The following is a 25,066-nucleotide window of genomic DNA, read 5'->3' on the forward strand; positions in this document are numbered from 1 at the left end:
CTGTGTCGTTGTAGAGAGCCGCATCTGATATGATCTCTGCACGTATTCAACATATGCATCGTCACATCGCCCTTTTCCTTGCCCACTCGTGTTGGATCAATTCAACAACTTGTAGCCTATACATTTCTTCTGCACTTGTGTTTTTATAGGCATGTTATCCTTTACGTTTGAGGGGTGATGCTGGAGTATAGAAACCTCCGCAACCGTTCTCTAATCTAATTGTCAGTCTTGGTATCGCTTGTGAACGTGCAGTCCGATTCGCACCCTCCGGCCACGTGGTTCCCATCCCAGCCAATCAAACGGCGAGGAAGAATGTCTTCCTGATTCGGTCCATTTATCAGCATCGCGGACTGTGACGACCGCCTTCTCTGTCGACCGAACGAGAGACAACACTACCCTTGCACACAGTTAGGCCAGATAAAGGTAAGATGAAGGCCTTCTATTTCCTATATTTTGCGGAATTCGTTTATTTTTTTGTAATGACTATAATTGTCTCAAATCGTATAAAATATCAGCTACTTTTGCATTATTTGTCTGATGCCAATGTAGACCCTACATTATTTCCCAGTTATCGTATCATCAGAAATGCAAAGTGGTCTCATAAAGTGTTATACATTTTGTCTTTTGCCTTTTCTTTTTCAAGCTATTAATGACTTTCCTAGTTAAATAAATAAAGGTAAACTGAATTAATGACATGATGGTGCCTGGCCACGGTTTGCAGCTTGATAGCTTGTCTATTTTTAACCCCGTCAGCTGGCGAGATGTCACTCCATTTAGAAACGGCAGTGAGGGGGAAAAGGGAAAAAGGCGTCAAGTTGCAACCACACAGCTAGATAACAGTGTTTTATCACTACTGAACTACTCTGCCGCACCTTCCTGTGCCAATTTTCACAGGCAAAGGCATTTCCCTGTTCATTCATTGCTTGTCATGCAGGTAGCCTAGTGCTTTTAGTGCTTTTGGCCAAGTAACCGAAAGGTCGGCAGGTTCGAATCCCCGAGCCGGCAAGGTGGACATAACTGCTGTTCTGCCCTTGAGAATGGCAGTTATACCTCAACAAGTGCTCCCCTGACGCCTATGACGTGGACATGGATTAAGGCAGCCTCCCTGCACCTCTCTGATTCAGAGGGGTTGGGTTGGATGCAGAAGACACATTTTCAGATGAATGCAATCAGTTGTGCAACTGACTAGGTAAACACCCCCCCCCCCCCTTTCCCCGTTCACTTCTATACAGTGTGGCCAACTACCAGTTTCTGACTGATATGGTGGACAGAATATTAAATGTAGCAATCTGTTGCTGATACAATGTAGCAATCTGTTGCAGATACAATGTAGCAATCTGTTGCAGATACAATGTAGCAATCTGTAGCAGATACAATGTAGCAATCTGTTGCAGATACAATGTAGCAATCTGTTGCAGATACAATGTAGCAATCTGTTGCTGATACAATGTAGCAATCTGTTGCAGATACAATGTAGCAATCTGTTGCAGATACAATGTAGCAATCTGTTGCAGATACAATGTAGCAATCTGTTGCAGATACAATGTAGCAATCTGTTGCAGATACAATGTAGCAATCTGTTGCAGATACAATGTAGCAATCTGTTGCAGATACAATGTAGCAATCTGTTGCAGATACAATGTAGCAATCTGTTGCAGATACAATGTAGCAATCTGTTGCAGATACAATGTAGCAATCTGTTGCAGATACAATGTAGCAATCTGTTGCAGATACAATGTAGCAATCTGTTGCAGATACAATGTAGCAATCTGTTGCAGATACAATGTAGCAATCTGTTGCTGATACAATGTAGCAATCTGTTGCAGATACAATGTAGCAATCTGTTGCAGATACAATGTAGCAATCTGTTGCAGATACAATGTAGCAATCTGTTGCAGATACAATGTAGCAATCTGTTGCAGATACAATGTAGCAATCTGTTGCAGATACAATGTAGCAATCTGTTGCAGATACAATGTAGCAATCTGTTGCAGATACAATGTAGCAATCTGTTGCTGATACAATGTAGCAATCTGTTGCAGATACAATGTAGCAATCTGTTGCAGATACAATGTAGCAATCTGTTGCAGATACAATGTAGCAATCTGTTGCAGATACAATGTAGCAATCTGTTGCAGATACAATGTAGCAATCTGTTGCTGATACAATGTAGCAATCTGTTGCAGATACAATGTAGCAATCTGTTGCTGATACAATGTAGCAATCTGTTGCAGATACAATGTAGCCAACTGTGGTTACTTTGTTGTTCCCTTTCAGAGATGCTAAGAAATCAATGTTTCCATTGCACACGCGAAGATAAATGTTTAACAAATAGAAATTAAACTATTTATTTAAAGTGAATCATTAAACTAGGGAGAAAACACAGCAAAAAAAATATACTTATTGTCATACCCAGAGATAAATAAATACAAACGGGCGAAGGAACGAAGATGAATTAAATACTTGAATGTCAAGTCTTTTATTATTTATTTCAGTGTGAGGAAGCCATTTTATAGTAGCCATTTTATAGTAGCCATTTTATAGAAGCCATTTTATAGTAGCCATTTTATAGAAGCCATTTTATAGAAGCCATTTTATAGAAACCATTTTATAGAAGCCATTTTATAGAAGCCATTTTATAGAAGCCATTTTATAGTAGCCATTTTATAGTAGCCTATCAGCAGGTTCAACTCTGTCTTTCTCTGTCTCTGCACACTGAGACAACAGGGAAAAAACCCATTGCCGTTATACATGTCAACTACATGTTATAAGTAATGTGTTATAGCTGTGTTATCCTAGCTACCACACAAATTATGTTCTGTTTCTTTCAAATGTCAGGTGACGTTAGGTGTTTTTGTTGCCCAACTGTAGGCTAAACATGAGTCCTGACCAGTGTTGTGAGTGCTATAGAGAAGACAATCCTGTCTGTGTCTGTTTATGTGGGTTGACATTGGCCCTTCTTCTCCTCTCTGTGCTTTGTCATCCAATGGAAAGTTTCCACATCATGGCCATTTAATACCTGATCATTTTCCGTTGTTCCAGTAAGGGGTCGGTTGATGGAGAGTGTGTCTGTCTGGTTTTAGTGGCTTAAAGACTGGAACATGGGGCTTCATTCATCAGGGAAAGTCCGATAAAACCGATGAAATGAAAATCCATAGTCTGTGTGCAGAACAGTCTAGTACAGACAAGGGTAGGGCAGGCCCAGACCTGTTATGTATTGGGGAACACAGTCCATTTCACCTGGGGCATCTGCAAAAATACTGAATATAGAGCCTCGATGTGGTTTAAAATCTCTATTCTCCAAACATGTTTGAAATGTGTGGTGCTAACTGGGATGTTTCATAGTAGGGTAATGTTTGGGACATTACAGACTTCACAGTAAAGTTCTAAGTTCTGAAATGGCTTTAAACTGAAAGTACACATCGTGCTGTAGTTCCCCTGTAAAGTGGTACATGTACCTGCCAAAGCCTAGGCAATTTTTTTTATTTGACCTTTATTTAACCAGGCATGTCAGTTAAGAACAAATTCTTATTTTGAATGACGTGGGTTAACTGCCTGTTCAGGGGCAGAACGACAGACTTGTCAGCTCGGGGATTCGAACTTGCAACCTTTCCGGTTACTAGTCCAACACTCTAACCACTAGGCTACCCTGCCACCCCAATGTCATTTGTAGTCAGTTAGTCATTTGCTTTGTCATATTGGGAAAAAATGCTTGGATGCGGCATGCAGCAATTGATTTAGGCCTACGACACACATGATTCAGCAGAAAACATCGGTGAAAACATCGGTGAAGTAACACTGTCAGGCGAAGTCTGCATCTTATCCCAGGGGTCATTTGACCAAGTCATGCTGCAGAGATCGATGCTTTCAGCCCCGTGGAGCCCCACCCATACATATTTTACAAGGACGCACCCATGCTTTGGCAAAACACAGACTGCAGCAACTGTGTACAGGTTGTGCTGACGTCGCATGACATTGTCTACAGTATTATCTGCACAGGTCTGTCAACTCATTTCCCCATGGCAGTGGACTTTCATGTTGACTTTATGATTTTGTTTTTTTTATACCTTAAACTTTTCTGCTTTATACTGTTGAATTCTGTCATTGAGCATTTCAAATATTGCCACATTTCTGTCCTGACTCACTGTCATGACTTCAGACCTAGATCCTCACTGAGGGCTGGTCTTCAACATTTACCTCTAACCCATCCTCCTTTCTCTCCTGTCTCCCATCCTCCTCTCTCCCATCCTCCTCTCTCTCCCATCCTCCTTCTCCCTCATCCTCCTCTCTCTCCCATCCTCCTCTCTCCCATCCTCCTCTCTCCCATCCTCCTCTCTCTCATCCTCCTCTCTCTCCTCTCTCCCATCCTCCTCTCTCTCTTCTCTCCCATCCTCCTCTTTCTCTCCCATCCTCTTTTCTCTTCCTCTCTCATCCTCCTCTCTCCCATCCTCTTTCTCTCTCCTCCTCTTTCTCTCCCATCCTCTTTTCTCTCCACTCTCTCATCCTCCTCTCTCCCATCCTCCTCTCTCTCTCCTCTCTCTCATCCTCCTCTCTCTCCTCCTCCTCCTCTCTCTTTCTCTCACATCCTCTTCCTTACTTGCCTCTCCTCTCTTCTCTCCTGTGTAGTTCCAGAACCATGTCCATCCTGAAGATTCACGCTCGTGAGATTTTCGACTCCCGTGGAAACCCCACCGTGGAGGTCGACCTGTACACCAAGAAAGGTAAGAAGAGGTTATACTAGAGCAGGACTATCTGTACACTTTGTTCTCTGTAGGGTCCGGGTTCAACTTTGTTCTCTGTAGGGTCGGGGTTCAACTTTGTTCTCTGAAGGGTCGGGGTTCAACTTTGTTCTCTGTAGGGTCGGGGTTCAACTTTGTTCTCTGTAGGGTCAGGGTTCAACTTTGTTCTCTGTAGGGTTAGGGTTCAACTTTGTTTTCTGTAGGGTCAGGGTTCAACTTTGTTCTCTGTAGGGTTAGGGTTCAACTTTGTTCTCTGTAGGGTCGGGGTTCAACTTTGTTCTCTGTAGGGTCGGGGTTCAACTTTGTTCTCTGTAGGGTCGGGGTTCAACTTTGTTCTCTGTAGGGTCGGGGTTCAACTTTGTTCTCTGTAGGGTCATGGTTCAACTTTGTTCTCTGTAGGGTCGGGGTTCAACTTTGTTCTCTGTAGGGTCGGGGTTCAACTTTGTTCTCTGTAGGGTCAGGGTTCAACTTTGTTCTCTGTAGGGTTAGGGTTCAACTTTGGGTGCATGTTGTCCATACCACAATTCTCTCTAAGGGGGCCAGTTTTCATAGTTTAAGCAACATTGCATGCATGCACATTGCCTAGGATATATTTAGCAACTGTCTGCGGTTATCAGATTTTGAATAAAACATTGCTAATTATGGAACGCCGTTTGGGTCTTTTGATGTAAAAATAAATAAATGAATACACGTCAAATAACACCATTTGTCCCGTTAAATAAGCTTGTTGACCAATCAGGACCTGCATATGACTGCATCATCATTTAACACGTTCATTACTTTGTTGCTGGTAAAGTTTTGTCTCGCGCACCTGCCGCATGAGCTGAGACGCTCTTCCCCAAGCTCTGGACGGTGCTGGTCAGAAACAAAGCTGTATGTGTATGTATGTGAATATTGTCATTTCGTTTCTCATTTTCCATTATGTTTGAGAGAAACTGAATTGTGCTTTTTAGAAGAAATTATTTGTATATAACAAAAAGCCACATTATCATTGGGTTTACTTGATAGCTACCTACACAAATAGCTAGCTAGAACAAAGTGTTAATAAGATAAATTCATTTAAAAAGGATTAAAAGCAAATACAAAAGCTGATGGATGCAAACAATGTTCTTCCCCAAAAACATAGCAAAACGACATCATCTGTTTCAGTAGCTATGTAGTTAGTGAGCTAACTGTCTAGCTAGGTGTCATCATCTAAAATACCCATCGTTTATAAGACAGTTCGTATTTGATTAATGATGGTCTAACTCATCTATGTGAAGCTAGCCACAGTAAGGATTAGCCACAATATTGACATTTGCGGTTCGCCTTCAAAATAAAAGTTGCTTTATGCCATAATCATGCCATAATGCAATAGGTTGGAATGTTATATAAATTCAACAAAATAAAATAATTTGTTAATTGGACAAAAATCTGTTGAAATCACACTGTGGCTGTATTGGACTTTAGAATTGAATTGAGGGCATATTTATTTCACTGTACAGCCTTACCTATGGATTGTGGATCAATGACATGGAGCATCAGTCTTGAAACTAGCATAGGCAACAACAACAACTACCTGGACGGAAAACAGTGATGCACATAACACACAAACAACCCTGTCTATGGGCATGTGGGGAAGGGTTCTTTAAATGTAACATCCAATCAAATTAGGTTTGAATGGCTCCCAGGGGCCCATTCAAACCGTTTTTGCAATAGAAAATTCTCCAGACCTCCAAGGAAGGTGTGACAACGACGTGATTTTGGAGGTATGGCAACACGAGGCTAGCTGCAGGCTAGTCCCTCTCTGACTGACAGAGTGAGTTAGCTCCAGGCTAGTACCTCTCCGACTGACAGAGTGAGTTAGCTCCAAGGCAAGTCCCTTTCCGACTGACAGAGTGAGTTAGCTCCAGGCTAGTCCCTTTCCGACTGACAGAGTGAGTTAGCTCCAGGCTAGTCCCTCTCCTACTGACAGAGTGAGTTAGCTGCAGGCAAGTCCCTCTCCTACTGACAGAGTGAGTTAGCTCCAGGCTAGTCCCTCTCCGACTGACAGAGTGAGTTAGCTCCAGGCTGGTCCCTCTCCGACTGACAGAGTGAGTTAGCTCCAGGCTGGTCCCTCTCCTACTGACAGAGTGAGTTAGCTGCAGGCAAGTCCCTCTCCTACTGACAGAGTGAGTTAGCTCCAGGCTAGTCCCTCTCCGACTGACAGAGTGAGTTAGCTCCAGGCTGGTCCCTCTCCGACTGACAGAGTGAGTTAGCTCCAGGCTGGTCCCTCTCCTACTGACAGAGTGAGTTAGCTCCAGGCTAGTCCCTCTCTGACTAACAGAGTGAGTTAGCTCCAGGCTAGTCCCTCTCTGACTGACAGAGTGAGTTAGCTTCAGGCTAGTCCCTCTCTGACTGACAGAGTGAGTTAGCTCCAGGCTAGTCCCTCTCTGACTGACAGAGTGAGTTAGCTCCAGGCTAGTCCCTCTCCTACTGACAGAGTGAGTTAGCTCCAGGCTGGTCCCTCTCTGACTGACAGAGTGAGTTAGCTGCAGGCTAGTCCCTCTCCTACTGACAGAGTGAGTTAGCTCCAGGCTAGTCCCTCTCTGACTGACAGTGAGTTAGCTCCAGGCCAGTCCCTCTCTGACTGACAGAGTGAGTTAGCTCCCAGGCTAGTCCCTCTTCGACTGACAGAGTGAGTTAGCTCCCAGGCTTGTCCCTCTCTGACTGACAGAGTGAGTTAGCTCCCAGGCTAGTCCCTCTCCGACTGACAGAGTGAGTTAGCTCCAGGCTGGTCCCTCTGACTGACAGAGTGAGTTAGCTCCAGGCTGGTCCCTCTCTGACTGACAGAGTGAGTTAGCTCCAGGCTTGTCCCTCTCTGACTGACAGAGTGAGTTAGCTCCCAGGCTAGTCCCTCTCCGACTGACAGAGTGAGTTAGCTCCAGGCTAGTCCCTCTCCGACTGACAGAGTGAGTTAGCTCCAGGCTAGTCCCTCTCCGACTGACAGAGTGAGTTAGCTCCAGGCTGGTCCCTCTCCTACTGACAGAGTGAGTTAGCTCCAGGCTAGTCCCTCTCCTACTGACAGAGTGAGTTAGCTCCCAGGCTAGTCCCTCTCTGACTGACAGAGTGAGTTAGCTCCCAGGCTAGTCCCTCTCCGACTGACAGAGTGAGTTAGCTCCCAGGCTAGTCCCTCTCCGACTGACAGAGTGAGTTAGCTCCCAGGCTAGTCCCTCTCTGACTGACAGAGTGAGTTAGCTCCCAGGCTAGTCCCTCTCCGACTGACAGAGTGAGTTAGCTCCAGGCTAGTCCCTCTCTGACTGACAGAGTGAGTTAGCTCCAGGCTGGTCCCTCTCTGACTGACAGAGTGAGTTAGCTCCAGGCTTGTCCCTCTCTGACTGACAGAGTGAGTTAGCTCCCAGGCTAGTCCCTCTCCGACTGACAGAGTGAGTTAGCTCCAGGCTAGTCCCTCTCCGACTGACAGAGTGAGTTAGCTCCAGGCTAGTCCCTCTCCGACTGACAGAGTGAGTTAGCTCCAGGCTGGTCCCTCTCCTACTGACAGAGTGAGTTAGCTCCAGGCTAGTCCCTCTCCTACTGACAGAGTGAGTTAGCTCCCAGGCTAGTCCCTCTCTGACTGACAGTGAGTTAGCTCCAGGACAGTCCCTCTCTGACTGACAGAGTGAGTTAGCTCCAGGCTAGTCCCTCTCCGACTGACAGAGTGAGTTAGCTCCAGGCTAGTCCCTCTCTGACTGACAGAGTGAGTTAGCTCCCAGGCTAGTCCCTCTCCGACTGACAGAGTGAGTTAGCTCCCAGGCTAGTCCCTCTCCGACTGACAGAGTGAGTTAGCTCCCAGGCTAGTCCCTCTCCGACTGACAGAGTGAGTTAGCTCCAGGCTAGTCCCTCTCCGACTGACAGAGTGAGTTAGCTCCCAGGCTAGTCCCTCTCCGACTGACAGAGTGAGTTAGCTCCAGGCTAGTCCCTCTCTGACTGACAGAGTGGGTTAGCTCCCAGGCTAGTCCCTCTCTGACTGACAGAGTGAGTTAGCTCCCAGGCCAGTCCCTCTCCTACTGACAGAGTGAGTTAGCTCCAGGCTAGTCCCTCTCTGACTGACAGAGTGAGTTAGCTCCCAGGCTAGTCCCTCTCCGACTGACAGAGTGAGTTAGCTCCCAGGCTAGTCCCTCTCTGACTGACAGAGTGAGTTAGCTCCCAGGCTAGTCCCTCTCCGACTGACAGAGTGAGTTAGCTCCCAGGCTAGTCCCTTTCCCTCAGTCGGTTGCAGATACAATGTAGCCAACTGTGGTTACTTTGTTGTTCCCTTTCAGACATGTCGATGAAATCAATGCTGCTATGTTTCCATTTGCACATCGACAATGGAATAGACATAGTGCACGTTTACTAAATATAAATAGTTTAATATCCTATCTGTTAGAGTTATTAAACTAGGTTGAAAACACAGCAAAATATAAATAAAAAACAGGCGAAAGCAAAAAGCTGAATTTAATACTTGAATAAGTATTTTATTATTATTATTATTATTATTATTATTATTATTATTATTATTATTATTTATTATTATTATTTATTATTATTATTATTATTATTATTATTATTATTATTATTTATTATTATTATTATTATTATTATTATTATTATTATTATTATTATTATTATTATTATTATTATTATTATTATTATTATTATTATTATTATTATTATTATTATTATTATTATTATTATTATTATTATTATTATTATTAATTATTATTATTATTATTTATTATTATTATTTATTATTATTATTTATTATTATTATTTATTATTATTATTATTATTTATTCAATTGCACAAGACATTTCGTTGTAGCTATTTAATCGTAGCCTGTCAGCAGGTTCTATCCCTCCATCTCCAATCTGACACCTCTGGTTCCCAAATGGCACCCTATTCCCTATTATAGCGCACTACTTTTGCCTGCTACTTTCAGTGCACCCCTATGAGCCCTGGTCAGAAGTAGTGCGCTATATATTGAATAGGGTACTATTTGAGATGGAGCCGTGGATACTTACAGTACAGAGTTCACAGGTCGGACTCTGTAATACCTAGAGGCCTTAATACTTATTATAAACTGGGTGGTTCCAGCCCTGAATGCTGATTGGCTGACAGCTGTGGTATATCAGAACGTATTTCAAGGGGATTGCAAAACGTATATTTTTACTGCTCTAATTACGTTTGTAACCAGTTTATAATAGCAATAAGGCACCTCAGGGGTTTGTGGTAAGAACAGCCCTTAGCCGTGGTCTATTGGCCATATACCACACCCCCTCGTGGTAAGAACAGCCCTTAACCGTGGTCTATTGGCCATATACCACACCCCCTCGTGGTAAGAACAGCCCTTAACCCCCTCGTGGTAAGAACAGCCCTTAACCGTGGTCTATTGGCCATATACCACACCCCCTCGTGGTAAGAACAACCCTTAACCCCCTCGTGGTAAGAACTTAACCCCCTCGTGGTAAGAACAGCCCTTAACCCCCTCGTGCTTTATTGCTTAATTCTACTCCATCATGTTAACCAGGAATTGGTCCTTTTTTTTACTCTTTCTTTTCTGGGGGAATCACTGGAGTCTTCCAATACTCTTCTTCGTGTAAATTTTGAAGTCATATTTAAAGTGTTGTCGATCATACAAGCACAGAACATGACAGACCTGTCATTTGTAATGGGATTACAATTCATTGGAAATCAATACCTTAACTTTCAAGATGTACTTTAAATTATTTGTTATTTTTTTATCTCAACCAACCTAACAATATTCAACCAACTAACTATGGGATATCCTGAATGGGATATCCTGAATGGGATATCCTGAATGGGATATCCTGAATGGGATATCCTGAATTGGGATATCCTGAAATGGGATATCCTGAATGGGATATCCTGAATGGGATATCCTGAATGGGATATCCTGAATGGGATATCCTGAATGGGATATCCTGAATTGGGATATCCTGAATGGGATATCCTGAATGGGATATCCTGAATGGGATATCCTGAATTGGATATCCTGAAATGGGATATCCTGAAATGGGATATCCTGAATGGGATATCCTGAATGGGATATCCTGAATGGGATATCCTGAAATGGGATATCCTGAATTGGATATCCTGAAATGGGATATCCTGAATGGGATATCCTGAATTGGATATCCTGAAATGGGATATCCTGAAATGGGATATCCTGAATGGGATATCCTGAATTGGATATCCTGAATTGGATATCCTGAAATGGGATATCCTGAAATGGGATATCCTGAAATGGGATATCCTGAATGGGATATCCTGAATGGGATATCCTGAATGGGATATCCTGAATGGGATATCCTGAATGGGATATCCTGAATTGGGATATCCTGAATGGGATATCCTGAATGGGATATCCTGAATTGGGATATCCTGAAATGGGATATCCTGAATGGGATATCCTGAATGGGATATCCTGAATGGGATATCCTGAATGGGATATCCTGAATTGGGATATCCTGAATGGGATATCCTGAATGGGATATCCTGAATGGGATATCCTGAATTGGATATCCTGAAATGGGATATCCTGAAATGGGATATCCTGAAATGGGATATCCTGAAATGGGATATCCTGAAATGGGATATCCTGAATGGGATCGGTGTTTTCCGCCGCCCTTGTTCAAGAGTGGAGTCCCCCTTTTTGTCGTTCTGCTCCGTGGGCTGAAAACAAAGCAGTTATTTCAACTTAATGAATGAATGTCCAGAATGTTAATGAAGCTATCTGAATTAGGCCACCGAGGAAGAGGAAAGGGTTGGGGGGGGGGGGGGGGGGGGGGGGGGGTTGAGAGAAGGCATGTTGGATTTAACATGGGCTTGAAATCCACCCCCCCAATTAAAAGGGAAAGCATTTTCCATTTGTCTTGCTCTCTTTTCACAGTTTGTAGGAAGGTTGCTAGGTGCTCTAAGCTAGCAGCTTCACGGTTTCTAGTTTCTAGTTTAGGATGGACCAGCCTGATTTGGCATTGGATGCGTCCCGAATGATGCCGTATTACCTTTATACTGCTCCAGAGCCCAACGGGATTCCCATAGGGCTCTGTTCAAAAGAATGTCATTATAAAGAGAATAGAGGGCAATTCGGGATACACTTTGTGTTGTCTGCTGCTGTATAAATAGGATTGGATTGTTGGAGCATGCAGAGATGAGCCGCCCCCCCCCCCCCCCCCCCCCCCCACAGATGTAATGTGTCTCTGCTATATAACACAAAAGGGGTTTGAATTACAGTCGTTACTAGACGGACTGCATCGTCCTTGTGTTTTCTATTTTCAGATCCAGTACTAATCCTCTGGGATGAGAGTGACTGTACTCACTGGAAATACTCTTTCAGTTTTCATCTATTTTGTTTATTTTTTTTAGCAGCAGAGGTCAGAAGGGACAGGATGGCTGCCATCGAAACGCGTTCGTTTGTTCTGGTCTCTGCTGCTGAAAGACACACATTCAAAACGGAAAACGGAAAATAAATATTTATTTCAGTGAGTGGCGGTTTTTCCCTTTAAGGATATTATTTTGTTGAACCCGGCACCCAAAGACTTTTTGTTTCAACAAACATTTGAGCTGAGCTAATTTCTCTTTCTCTGAGAGTGACTGTCACGTCCTCCGATGGGGGTTTACAACCACAAAAATAACATATTAGTATCTGAACAGAGGGCTTCCGAGTGGTGCAGCGGTCTAAGGAGACCCTGGTTTGATTCCAGACTGGATCTCAGCTGTCTAAGGAGACCCTGGTTTGATTCCAGACTGGATCTCAGCTGTCTAAGGAGACCCTGGTTTGATTCCAGACTGTGTCTCAGCTGTCTTAAGGAGACCCTGGTTTCATTCCAGGCTGTATCTCAGCAGTCTAAGGAGACCCTGGTTCGATTCCAGGCTGTAGCACAACCGGCCGTGATTTGGGAGTCCCATAGGGGCGGCAGGACAATTGGTCCAGCGTCGTCCGGGTTCGGCTGGTGGAGGCTGTCATTGTAAATAAGAATTTGTTCTTAACTGACTTGCCTAGTTAAATAAAGGTTAAAAAATAAAATTAAAAATAAAACTGAATCTAGGCATATGTTAAAAAAAGATAACCTTTCTGAATTCAGACATACTGTATACGTGTCCAAAATACAATATGTTGCATGCTTTGATTGTAGTTGATTTGAAAACAAGTGAAATCACTAAGACTAAATTCATCTGAACAGGTTTACTGGGCTTGACTGCTAAACTATATCAAGCATAGCTGATTTCTAGCTGATGCAGATGATTTGATAAGCCTGAACTCATGGCCTAAATCTCTCTGTGTGTCTCTGTGGTTAAGCTTTAAATCCCTCCTGATCTCAGGACCCCTGTCATTGGTTTGATCAGCATTTTTTATATATATTTTTTGCCCAATGAGCAGTTAGAATCAAATGTACACATCCTGTATCTTTCTTGAATCCCAAATGTCTGACCTTGGTGTGTGTCTGAGCCAGCAGTCGCATCCTGGATGCTGCACTGTGTGTGTGTGTGTGTGTGTTACATCAAATCAAATCAAATTTATTTATATAGCCCTTCGTACATCAGCTGATATCTCAAAGTGCTGTACAGAAATCCAGCCTAAAACCCCAAAACAGCAAGCAATGCAGGTGTAGAAGCACCTGCATCACATTGATCTGCTTAGCATGTGCAACCCCCTCCTCTCCTCGTCTGTGAACAAAATGTGATTAAATAGGACCGAAGGGATACTTGCTGCTCATTGGATAATTTTGATTTCCTGTTGCTTTTACTATGAATAACAAACAACCTTCATACTACTACAGTAGAAGTAAAAATATTTTCCATACTGTCTTATGATTTATCTTATCTTAAGTATGATTTTCAGGAAGGATATTTATGGATAGAGTTTTTTTCTGGATCTGAAATGTTGCTGGACATGGCAGTGGGCGTGGCCATTGGCTCGGTCGCCAACCAAACATTTTTAGAAGCCCTCTTCTTGGCCAGCGAGACAAAATGTTGCTGGACATGGCAGTGGGCGTGGCCATTGGCTCGGTCGCCAACCAAACATTTTTAGAAGCCCTCTTCTTGGCCAGCGAGACAAAATGTTGCTGGACATGGCAGTGGGCGTGGCCATTGACTCGGTCACCAACCAAACATTTTTAGAAGCCCTCTTCTTGGCCAGCGAGACAAAATGTTGCTGGACATGGCAGTGGGCGTGGCCATTGGCTCGGTCGCCAACCAAACATTTTTAGAAGCCCTCTTCTTGGCCAGCGAGACAAAATGTTGCTGGACATGGCAGTGGGCGTGGCCATTGACTCGGTCACCAACCAAACATTTTAGAAGCCCTCTTGTTGGCCAGCGAGACAAAATGTTGCTGTTTTAAAGCTAACTGCCGGGAATTCTACACATTTTGCCATTTGGCTGCTTCGTAAACAACAGGTAGACTAACAATAAAATGCGTACTTGCGGGTCCTTTTTCAAAAGTGTAGAGTTGAAGATAAAAAATATATAAAAATGTAATTATAATAATAATTATATAATATTTGCAGTTTTAAAGCTAAACATTTTGCCATGGCTTATGCTGTGTTCATATGCTGTCTGAGTGACTCAAACATTCTGACAGAAATAAATGGGGGCCCCCTGCTATGACAGAAATAAATGGGGGCCCCCTGCTATGACAGAAATCCTCCTGAATGCATCATTTAAAAGCCATAATCGTGGATCTAATATTGATGTATTAAGGTCGGTTCAGGGTTGCAGTGACAAACATTTCGAGGATGGATATTTCTAATATTGATTTATTTAATTAGGATGCAACAGTCAGCCTCTTGCAGTGAGTCAGGAAATTAATTTAAAACACAGAGTCAACAGAGTCATTAAAAATCCTCTGTGTTCTCCAGGTCTGTTTAGGGCCGCCGTCCCCAGCGGGGCCTCTACTGGTATCTATGAAGCTCTGGAGCTCCGTGACAATGACAAGACGCGCTACCTGGGCAAAGGTACGCTTTTTGATTTTCCCAATGTCCAAAGTCACCCTGCTTTAAAAAACTAAAATGTTCCGTTACATTTTTTTCTTTCCTTTTCCATCTTCATCCTTCCTTTCTGATACTTCATCAATCTTTCCTCCTCCTGTCAGGGGTGAAAAGGGCTGTTAAATATATCAATGAGTACTTGGCCCCAGCTCTGTGTAACCAGGTAAATGAACAGTGTGGAGGAGGAACAGGAGTAAGACACTGAAATGAACTGGAGTTGATGACTTTTGAGTGGGTTTGCTTTGATTTGGACAACTAACTGACCTCTGTCGCAGGCATTTACAGACGATCACAGATCTGCTAACCCGTTATTACCCAGACAGCAGTAGGGTGACTATAACGGACATCCCTATTCAAGTCAGCGTTCCAAGATGGGTGGATTTAACCGGCGGGCGTTTTGTCATTCTATTTCTGCGACTACCCCCCATGATCCCAATAGTTTGATGTTTGTTTAACCAGCCTAGTTGCTGCCACCCAAAGCAGCTAGTCTTAGCGAGAGCTCTGTGATCGTCTGGTAATGCCTGCTGCTGCTGCTGAATGGTCTACTTCTCCCTGGGTCGTGACGCTCTGCTTGTCCCCTCTGCAGGTGTCTCAAAAGCCGTTGATCATATCAATAAAACTATTGCACCTGCGCTTGTACGGCAGGTAGGAACATTCACTGTTTGACTAACATTGACAACGTTGTGCTAGTGTCGAGTCAGAGTTGCAAAGAGTTTACAGTGCGAGATGGAATAGTCACGGCAGTATGTTTGTCATGTAGTAGATTGGTAAACACGGTCCTGACTGAAGACAATTGAGTCAAAGTGGTAAGTTATCTCTATGTAGTATGTATTAATAGTATCTTTGCATTTTTTTGTCTGTTACATTTATCTCTTGAGTTGTTGTAGAAATACAGCACTGTACTTTGATCACTGTCAATGTGATTACTGTCCTTGAGCACAGTGACTGTCACTGCAGAGCGCCAAAGATCTCTTCCCCTAACCTGCCTAGTAACACCTCACGATGCTGTGTGCAGTGTGTACTAGTGAACCATAAACGTCCTTCAAGCCCGGTGTTTTGAGCTAACCCGTTTGAACTTTGAGCTAACCTGTTTTGAACTTTGAACTTTGAACCTTTTTTTGTTTGTTTGTTGTCAGTTCCTCTCATCTCTAATGACTGGTGTGTTGTTCTGTGTCTGTCCTGTCCTGTTGTTCAGGATGTCAGCGTCCTGGAGCAGGAGAAGGTTGACCAGCTGATGCTGGACATGGATGGCACAGAGAACAAGTGTAAGTTGGGGAAACATTTTACTTAGAGCCTGCAGGTATAAGGCTTTATAACTTGGTATTAACATGTACGAGCCTTTATTATAAGGCATAAGATGACAAGTGATAGTTGGGTGATGGATGCCTAGCGAACCGTATGTCCCACTTTAAACAATTGATAAAGGTTGATTAGAGCAGTCACTAAGTCTTTACGAGCACTACGTGGATGGTTCACATTTAATTTAGACTAAAATGTTAGCTGCTTCTCTTGGCTTATTTATTAGTTGTGAATATTCAGCAGGCAGAGCAAAAAGTTAAGGTTAAGCATAGGGACTGATGGGTTAGGGTTAGGGACTGAGGTTAGGGACTGAAAAGTTAGGGTTAGGGACTGATGGGTTAGGGACTGATAGGTTAGGGTTAGGGACTGATAGGTTAAGGTTAGGGACTGATAGGTTAGGGACTGATACGTTAGGGTTAGGGACTGATGGGTTAGGGACTGATACGTTAGGGTTAGGGACTGATGGGTTAGGGACTGATAAGTTAGGGTTAGGGACTGATAGGTTAGGGTTAGGGACTGATGGGTTAGGGTTAGGGACTGATGGGTTAGGGACTGATACGTTAGGGTTAGGGACTGATGGGTTAGGGTTAGGGACTGATGGGTTAGGGACTGCTAGGTTAGGGTTAGGGACTGATAGGTTAGGGACTGATACGTTAGGGTTAGGGACTGATGGGTTAGGGACTGATAGGTTAGGGTTAGGGACTGATAGGTTAGGGTTAGGGACTGATAGGTTAGGGTTAGGGACTGATATGTTAGGGACTGATAGGTTAGGGACTGATAAGTTAGGGTGAGGGACTGATGGATTAGGGTTAGGGACTGATGGATTAGGGTTAGGGACTGATGGGTTAGGGTTAGGGACTGATGGGTTAGGGACTAATAGGTTAGGGTTAGTGACTGATGGGTTAGGGTTAGGGACTGATGGGTTAGGGACTGATGGGTTAGGGACTGATGGGTTAGGGACTGATAGGTTAGGGACTGATACGTTAGGGTTAGGGACTGATGGGTTAGGGTTAGGGACTAATAGGTTAGGGTTAGGGACTGATGGGTTAGGGACTAATGGGTTAGGGACTGATAGGTTAGGGTTAGTGACTGATGGGTTAGGGTTAGGGACTAATAGGTTAGGGTTAGGGACTGATGGGTTAGGGTTAGTGACTGATGGGTTAGGGTTAGGGACTAATAGGTTAGGGTTAGGGACTGATGGGTTAGGGACTGATGGGTTAAGGTTAGGGACTAATAGGTTAGGGTTAGGGACTGATGAGTTAGGGTTAGGGACTGATGGGTTAGGGTTAGGGACTGATAGGTTAGGGTTAGGGACTGATGGATTAGGGACTGATAGGTTAGGGACTGATACGTTAGGGTTAGGGACTGATGGGTTAGGGTTAGGGACTAATAGGTTAGGGTTAGGGACTGATAAGTTAGGGTTAGGGACTGATGGGTTAGGGACTGATAAGTTAGGGTTAGGGACTGATGGGTTAGGGACTGATAGGTTAGGGACTGATACGTTAGGGTTAGGGACTGATGGGTTAGGGTTAGGGACTGATGGGTTAGGGACTGCTAGGTTAGGGTTAGGGACTGATGGGTGAGGGACTGATGGGTGAGGGACTGATGGGTGAGGGACTGATGGGTGAGGGACTGATGGGTGAGGGACTGATGGGTGAGGGACTGATGGGTGAGGGACTGATGGGTTAGGGACTGATGGGTTAGGGACTGATAGGTTAGGGACTGATAGGTTAGGGTTAGTGACTGATGGGTTAGGGACTAATAGGTTAGGGTTAGGGACTAATAGGTTAGGGTTAGGGACTAATAGGTTAGGGTTAGGGACTGATAGGTTAGGGTTAGGGAGTGATGGATTAGGGTTAGGGACTGATGGGTTAGGGACTGATGGGTTAGGGAAGGGACTGATAGGTTAGGGTTAGGGACTGATAGGTTAGGGTTAGGGACTGATAGGTTAGGGACTAGGGACTGATGGGTTAGGGACTGATAGGTTAGAGACTAGTAGGTTAGGGTTAGGGACTAATAGGTTAGGGTTAGGGACTGATGGGTTAGGGACTGATGGGTTAGGGACTGACGGGTTAGGAACTGATGGGTTAGGGACTGATGGGTTAGGGTTAGGGACTGATGGGTTAGGGACTGATGGGTTAGGGACTGATGGGTTAGGGACTGATATGTTAGGGTTAGGGACTGATAGGTTAGGGTTAGGGACTGATAGGTTAGGGTTAGGGACTGATGGGTTAGGGACTAATAGGTTAGGGTTGGGGACTAATAGGTTAGGGTTAGGGACTGATAGGTTAGGGACTGATAGGTTAGGGTTAGGGACTTATAGGTTAGGAACTGATGGGTTAGGGACTGATGGGTTAGGGACTGATGGGTTAGGGTTAGGGACTGATGGGTTAGGGACTGATGGGTTAGGGACTGATGGGTTAGGGACTGATATGTTAGGGTTAGGGACTGATAGGTTAGGGTTAGGGACTGATAGGTTAGGGTTAGGGACTGATGGGTTCGGGACTAATAGGTTAGGGTTGGGGACTAATAGGTTAGGGTTAGGGACTGATAGGTTAGGGTTAGGGACTGATAGGTTAGGGACTGATAGGTTAGGGTTAGGGACTGATAAGTTAGGGTTAGGGACTGATAGGTTAGGGATTGATTGGTTAGAGTTAGGGACTGATAGGTTTGGGTTAGGAACTGATGGGTTAGAGTTACATCTAGATGTAGAAATGGTGAGCTGCCGGCTGTACACTGCCTTATTCATTCACAGCATTGAGTTAACATGGAGATTCTGGTTACACATTACATATACAGCACACTAGTGTACTAGGCGTCAATGCAAAGTCCCCAAATAGGCTTTCGTTGTCCCCTTGAGGAGAATAGAATACAGAAAAGAGAATAGAAGGTTTTTATAGAAAAGAGAATAGAAGCTGTTTATAGAAAAGAGAATAGAAGCTGTTTATAGAAAAGAGAATAGAAGCTGTTTATAGAAAAGAGAATAGAAGCTGTTTATAGAAAAGAGAATAGAAGCTGTTTATAGACAAGAGAATAGAAGCTGTTTATAGACAAGAGAATAGAAGCTGTTTATAGAAAAGAGAATAGAAGCTGTTTATAGAAAAGAGAATAGAAGCTGTTTATAGACAAGAGAATAGAAGCTGTTTATAGAAAAGAGAATAGAAGCTGTTTATAGAAAAGAGAATAGAAGCTGTTTATAGACAAGAGAATAGAAGCTGTTTATAGACAAGAGAATAGAAGCTGTTTATAGAAAATCACTGTATTGGCTGTTAAATCTTGGAACCGAGAACTAAATTTAGGGTGCCAGCTATTAATTATGATAACAGTCATTCACAATAGACTACTGGCTCTCTTTTGGTTCCCCCCTCAGCTAAGTTTGGTACCAAGGGTTAGGGTAAAGTTTAGTCATGGGGTTGGTACTCTGCCAGGAACCACTTTTTAAAACCAACGATGAGAGGAGTAAGAGGCAGAAAAGAGCTGTATGGGCACTTACCTCCTCCCCCCCCCAGCTAAGTTTGGTGCCAACGCCATCCTGGGCGTGTCCCTGGCTGTGTGCAAGGCCGGTGCTGCTGAGAAAGGTGTCCCCCTGTACCGTCACATCGCTGACCTCGCTGGAAACCCCGATGTCATCCTCCCCGTCCCCGTAAGCCTGTGTTTAGATTGTATATTTATGTGACTGACTTTGGCTCGGACCTCGGTCTCCTGCTACCAATAAGTCTGTTAGTCCTCCGAGCTAAAGCCCAGGCACTGGGCTCGGGGAGTTCACACAACTCTACAGGTTTCAGACAACATTACTCATCACCCCATAGTTGTAAATGAGAACTTGTTCTCAACTGGCCTACCTGGTTAAATAAAAGGTGAAATAAAATAAACAAATAAAATAGTGGTTCACTCAATGACCTCTTATATTTACAACAAGACTTTACTTAACTTTAACTGTAATTACAGAACCACCTCTTATATTTACAACAAGACGTTACTTAACGTTAACTGTAATTACAGAACCACCTCTTATATTTACAACAAGACGTTACTTAACGTTAACTGTCATTAGAAACTTAAGCTCAAACCTCTGTTGTCTCCGTCCAAGGCCTTCAACGTGATCAACGGAGGTTCCCACGCAGGCAACAAGCTGGCCATGCAGGAGTTCATGATCCTCCCTGTAGGAGCCAGCACCTTCAAGGAGGCCATGAGGATCGGAGCCGAGGTCTACCACAACCTGAAGAACGTCATCAAGAAGAAGTATGGCCAGGACGCCACTAACGTGGGAGACGAGGGAGGCTTCGCCCCAAACATCCTGGAAAACAAGGAAGGTAAGAGAGAGAAAGAGGGAGGGGAGAGGGGGGGGTTGAAAGGGAGGGGTAGAGAATGGGAGAGATGGGTTGAGAGAGGGTGGGAGGGGTTGAGAGAGGATGGGAGGGGTTGAGAGAGAGGGTGGGAGAGGTTGAGTGAGGGGAGAGGGAGGGATGGATGGGTTGAGAGGGAGGGGTAGCGCATGGGAGAGATGGGTTGCGAGAGGGTGGGAGGGGTTGAGAGAGGATGGGAGGGGTTGAGAGAGGGTGGGAGGGGTTAAGAGGGAGAGGTAGAGAATGGGAGAGATGGGGTGGGAGGGAGGGGTAGAGAATGGGAGAGATGGTTGAGAGAGGATGGGATGGGTTGAGAGAGGATTGGAGGGGTTGAGAGGGTGGGAGGGGTTGAGAGAGGGTGGGAGGGAGGGGTACAGAATGGGAGAGATGGGTTGAGAGAGGGAGGGAGAGGTTGAGTGGGGAGAGGGAGGGATGGATGGGTTGAGAGGGAGGGGTAGAGAATGGGAGAGATGGGTTGAGAGAGGGAGGGAGAGGTTGAGTGGGGGGGAGGGATGGATGGGTTGAGAGGGAGGGGTAGAGCATGGGAGAGATGGGTTGAGAGAGGGTGGGAGGGGTTAAGAGGGAGGGGTAGAGAATGGGAGAGATGGGGTGGGAGGGAGGGGTAGAGAATGGGAGAGATGGGGTGGGAGGGAGGGGTAGAGAATGGGAGAGATGGGTTGAGAGAGGGAGGGAGAGGTTGAGTGAGGGGAGAGGGAGGGATGGATGGGTTGAGAGGGAGGGGTAGAGAATGGGAGAGATGGGTTGAGAGAGGGAGGGAGGGGTTGAGCGAGGGGAGGGAGGGATGGAGTGGTCGAGAGGGAGGGATTGAGAGATGTAGGAATGGGTTGAGAGATGTAGGAATGGGTTGAGAGATGTAGGGAGGGGTTGAGAGAGGGAGAATGGAGGAATACCACCAATGTAGAAGACAAGGGAGGCTTCTCCCCCAACATCCTGGAGAGCAAGGATGGGGAGAGACCATGAGCGTCAGTCAGTTAATCAGTCAGTTAACCAGTCTGTCAGATTGACAGTCAGTCAGTTAATCAATCAGTAAGATTGACAGTAACTCTGTCAAGTCAGTTAATCAAGCAGTTAGATTGACAATAAATCAGTCAGTCAGTTAATCAATCCATCCAATAATCAGTCAGTCAGTCAGTCAGTCGGATGTGACAGCCAGCCAGTCAGTCAGACAGTCGGATGTGACAGGCAGTCAGGCAGTCAGTCGGATGTGACAGTCAGTCAGTCAGTCAGATGTGACAGTCAGACAGTCAGTCAGACAGTCAGTCAGTCGGATGTGACAGTCAGTCAGTCAGATGTGACAGTCAGTCAGACAGTCAGATGTGACAGTCAGTCAGACAGTCAGATGTGACAGTCAGTCAGTCAGACAGTCAGATGTGACAGTCAGTCAGTCAGTCAGTCAGATGTGACAGTCAGTCGGATGTGACAGTCAGTCAGACAGTCAGTCAGTCAGTCAGTCGGATGTGACAGTCAGTCAGTCAGTCGGATGTGACAGTCAGTCAGTCAGACAGTCAGATGTGACAGTCAGTCAGTCAGATGTGACAGTCAGACAGTCAGTCAGACAGTCAGTCGGATGTGACAGTCAGTCAGTCAGTCGGATGTGACAGTCAGACAGTCAGTCAGACAGTCAGTCAGATGTGACAGTCAGTCAGACAGTCAGATGTGACAGTCAGTCAGTCAGTCAGATGTGACAGTCAGACAGTCAGTCAGACAGTCAGTCGGATGTGACAGTCAGTCAGTCGGATGTGACAGTCAGTCAGTCAGTCAGATGTGACAGTCAGTCAGTCAGTCAGATGTGACAGTCAGTCAGACAGTCAGTCGGATGTGACAGTCAGTCAGTCAGTCAGTCGGATGTGACAGTCAGTCAGACAGTCAGACAGTCAGACAGTCAGTCAGTCAGTCAGTCGGATGTGACAGTCAGTCAGTCAGTCAGATGTGACAGTCAGTCAGTCAGTCAGATGTGACAGTCAGTCAGACAGTCAGATGTGACAGTCAGTCAGATGTGACAGTCAGTCAGTCAGTCAGACAGTCAGTCGGATGTATAGCCCTTTTCACAGCATCATTTGTCACGAGCTGCAACAGGAACACCTTTCTTTTCCCAAGACAAGACCAGCAATATGGCACCACTGCAGCTTCAGTTGGATAATGAGTAGTGCTGCTAACATTATTTCCTTACACTTCTGTGCCTTATAGCTGAGAGGGAATGTCCACTGACTTTAACATTCCCAGAACCCTCTAGTACTTCACCAGTATAGACTCCTTTGCTCCCAGTCCCTATCTCCACCTCCCCCCCAGTCCCCATCTTCACCTCCCCCCAGTCCCCATCTTCACCTCCCCCCAGTCCCCTTCCCCACCTCCCCCCAGTCCCCTTCCCCACCTCCCCCCAGTCCCCTTCCCCACCTCCTCCCAGTCCCCTTCTCCACCTCCCCCCAGTCCCCCCCAGTCCCCATCTCCACCTCCCCCCAGTCCCCATCTCCACCTCCCCCCAGTCCCCCCCAGTCCCCATCTTCACCTCCCCCCAGTCCCCCCCCAGTCCCCCCCCAGTCCCCATCTCCACCTCCCCCCAGTCCCCATCTCCACCTCCCCAAGTGTTGACACCACAGTGACCCTATGTTGCTGGAGCTCTCTACTCATTGCCTGGGAATGCTGCTTCGGAGGCGACAGATGGTTTCCAAATTAAGACCTCAACCCAATACCGAATAATGCATAAACTGGCCAGCCACTGTGGCTCAATGTAGCTCAGTGCCAGGTTAGTGTAGCTCAGTGCCAGGTCAGTGTAGCTCAGTGCCAGGTCAGTGTAGCTCAGTGCCAGGTCAGTGTAGCTCAGTGCCATGTCAGTGTAGCTCAGTGACAGGTCAGTGTAGCTCAGTGCCAGGTCAGTGTAGCTCAGTGCAGCTCAGTGCCAGGTCAGTGTAGCTCAGTGCAGCTCAGTGCCAGGTCAGTGTAGCTCAGTGCCATGTCAGTGTAGCTCAGTGCAGCTCAGTGTAGCTCAGTGACAGGTCAGTGTAGCTCAGTGCCAGGTCAGTGTAGCTCAGTGCCAGGTCAGTGTAGCTCAGTGCCAGGTCAGTGTAGCTCAGTGCCAGGTCAGTGTAGCTCAGTGCCAGGTCAGTGTAGCTCAGTGACAGGTCAGTGTAGCTCAGTGCCAGGTCAGTGCCAGCTCAGTGCCAGGTTATTGGTCAAGGTGCTAAGATAGTAGAACTCCCAGTGGGGCACTTAGCAGAGTTCATGATGAAACTGTAAAATAATTGAGGATTTATTCTCCTAATCATGTATTTATTGTGCAAGCTCCCTGAAGAATATCTTAACAATTGCATGACCAAAATCAACTCAAATCAGTTCAATGACTAGGTTTGAAGTTACTTGAAGTGATTTGGCCACAAATTATAGCCTACTCAATATTGTATTTTGTTAATGGTATTGTACACTATTTAAATACGAAGGAAAAATATACCAAGCTAAGCAAATCTCATAATTTAGCGTGAGGGAATCTCTTATTCATCTATGTTCCTCTCAGCTCTGGAGCTGCTGAAGGAAGCCATTAGCAAAGCCGGCTACACCGACAAGATCGTGATCGGCATGGACGTGGCCGCCTCCGAGTTCTACAAGGACGGGAAGTACGACCTGGACTTCAAGTCACCTGACGACTCCAGCCGTTACATCACCCCAGACCAGCTGGGAGACCTCTACAAGAGCTTCGTCAAGGATTACCCAGGTGGGTGTTCATGTGTCCCAAATGGCACCCTATTCCCTATATAGTGCACTACTTTAGACCAGAGCTCTATTCCCTAAATAGTGCACTACTTTAGACCAGAGCTCTATTCCCTATATAGTGCACTACTTTAGACCAGAGCTCTATTCCCTATATAGTGCACTACTTTAGACCAGAGCTCTATTCCCTATATAGTGCACTACTTTAGACCAGAGCTCTATTCCCTATATAGTGCACTACTTTAGACCAGAGCTCTATTCCCTATATAGTGCACTACTTTAGACCAGAGCTCTATTCCCTATATAGTGCACTACTTTAGACCAGAGCCCTATTCCCTATATAGTGCACTACTTTAGACCAGAGCTCTATTCCCTATATAGTGCACTACTTTAGACCAGAGCTCTATTCCCTATATAGTGCACTACTTTAGACCAGAGCTCTATTCCCTATATAGTGCACTATTTTAGACCAGAGCCCTATGGCACCCTATTCCCTATATAGTGCACTACTTTAGACCAGAGCTCTATTCCCTATATAGTGCACTACTTTAGACCAGAGCTCTATTCCCTATATAGTGCACTACTTTAGACCAGAGCTCTATTCCCTATATAGTGCACTACTTTAGACCAGAGCTCTATTCCCTATATAGTGCACTACTTTAGACCAGAGCTCTATTCCCTATATAGTGCACTACTTTAGACCAGAGCCCTATTCCCTATATAGTGCACTACTTTAGACCAGAGCCCTATGGCACCCTATTCCCTATATAGTGCACTACTTTAGACCAGAGCTCTATTCCCTATATAGTGCACTACTTTAGACCAGAGCTCTATTCCCTATATAGTGCACTACTTTAGACCAGAGCTCTATTCCCTATATAGTGCACTACTTTAGACCAGAGCTCTATTCCCTATATAGTGCGCTACTTTAGACCAGAGCTCTATTCCCTAT

The 25,066-nt window shown here is 45.2% G+C and overlaps 1 protein-coding gene across 2 annotated transcripts in view; it reads left to right on the top strand.

Moving 5' to 3' along the window:
- The first annotated feature begins 278 nt into the window (after window positions 1-278).
- LOC110491163 (alpha-enolase) overlaps window positions 279-25,066 on the top strand; it is a 29,748-nt gene continuing 4,960 nt past the window's right edge. The window contains exons 1-8 of one of the 2 annotated variants that reach the window (XM_036947763.1): window positions 279-423; window positions 4,627-4,721; window positions 14,618-14,713; window positions 14,851-14,909; window positions 15,942-16,011; window positions 19,555-19,688; window positions 20,136-20,358; window positions 23,921-24,118. In XM_036947763.1, coding sequence (XP_036803658.1) covers window positions 4,637-4,721; window positions 14,618-14,713; window positions 14,851-14,909; window positions 15,942-16,011; window positions 19,555-19,688; window positions 20,136-20,358; window positions 23,921-24,118 — 865 coding nt within the window. In that variant the 5' untranslated portion in view covers window positions 279-423; window positions 4,627-4,636. Of the gene's footprint in view, window positions 424-4,626; window positions 4,722-14,617; window positions 14,714-14,850; window positions 14,910-15,332; window positions 15,392-15,941; window positions 16,012-19,554; window positions 19,689-20,135; window positions 20,359-23,920; window positions 24,119-25,066 lie in introns of both variants that reach the window. The other variant, XM_036947762.1, reaches the window with a different exon arrangement.

This window comes from Oncorhynchus mykiss, chromosome 16 (genome assembly GCF_013265735.2).
Source record: "Oncorhynchus mykiss isolate Arlee chromosome 16, USDA_OmykA_1.1, whole genome shotgun sequence".
NCBI classification, from domain to species: domain Eukaryota; kingdom Metazoa; phylum Chordata; class Actinopteri; order Salmoniformes; family Salmonidae; genus Oncorhynchus; species Oncorhynchus mykiss.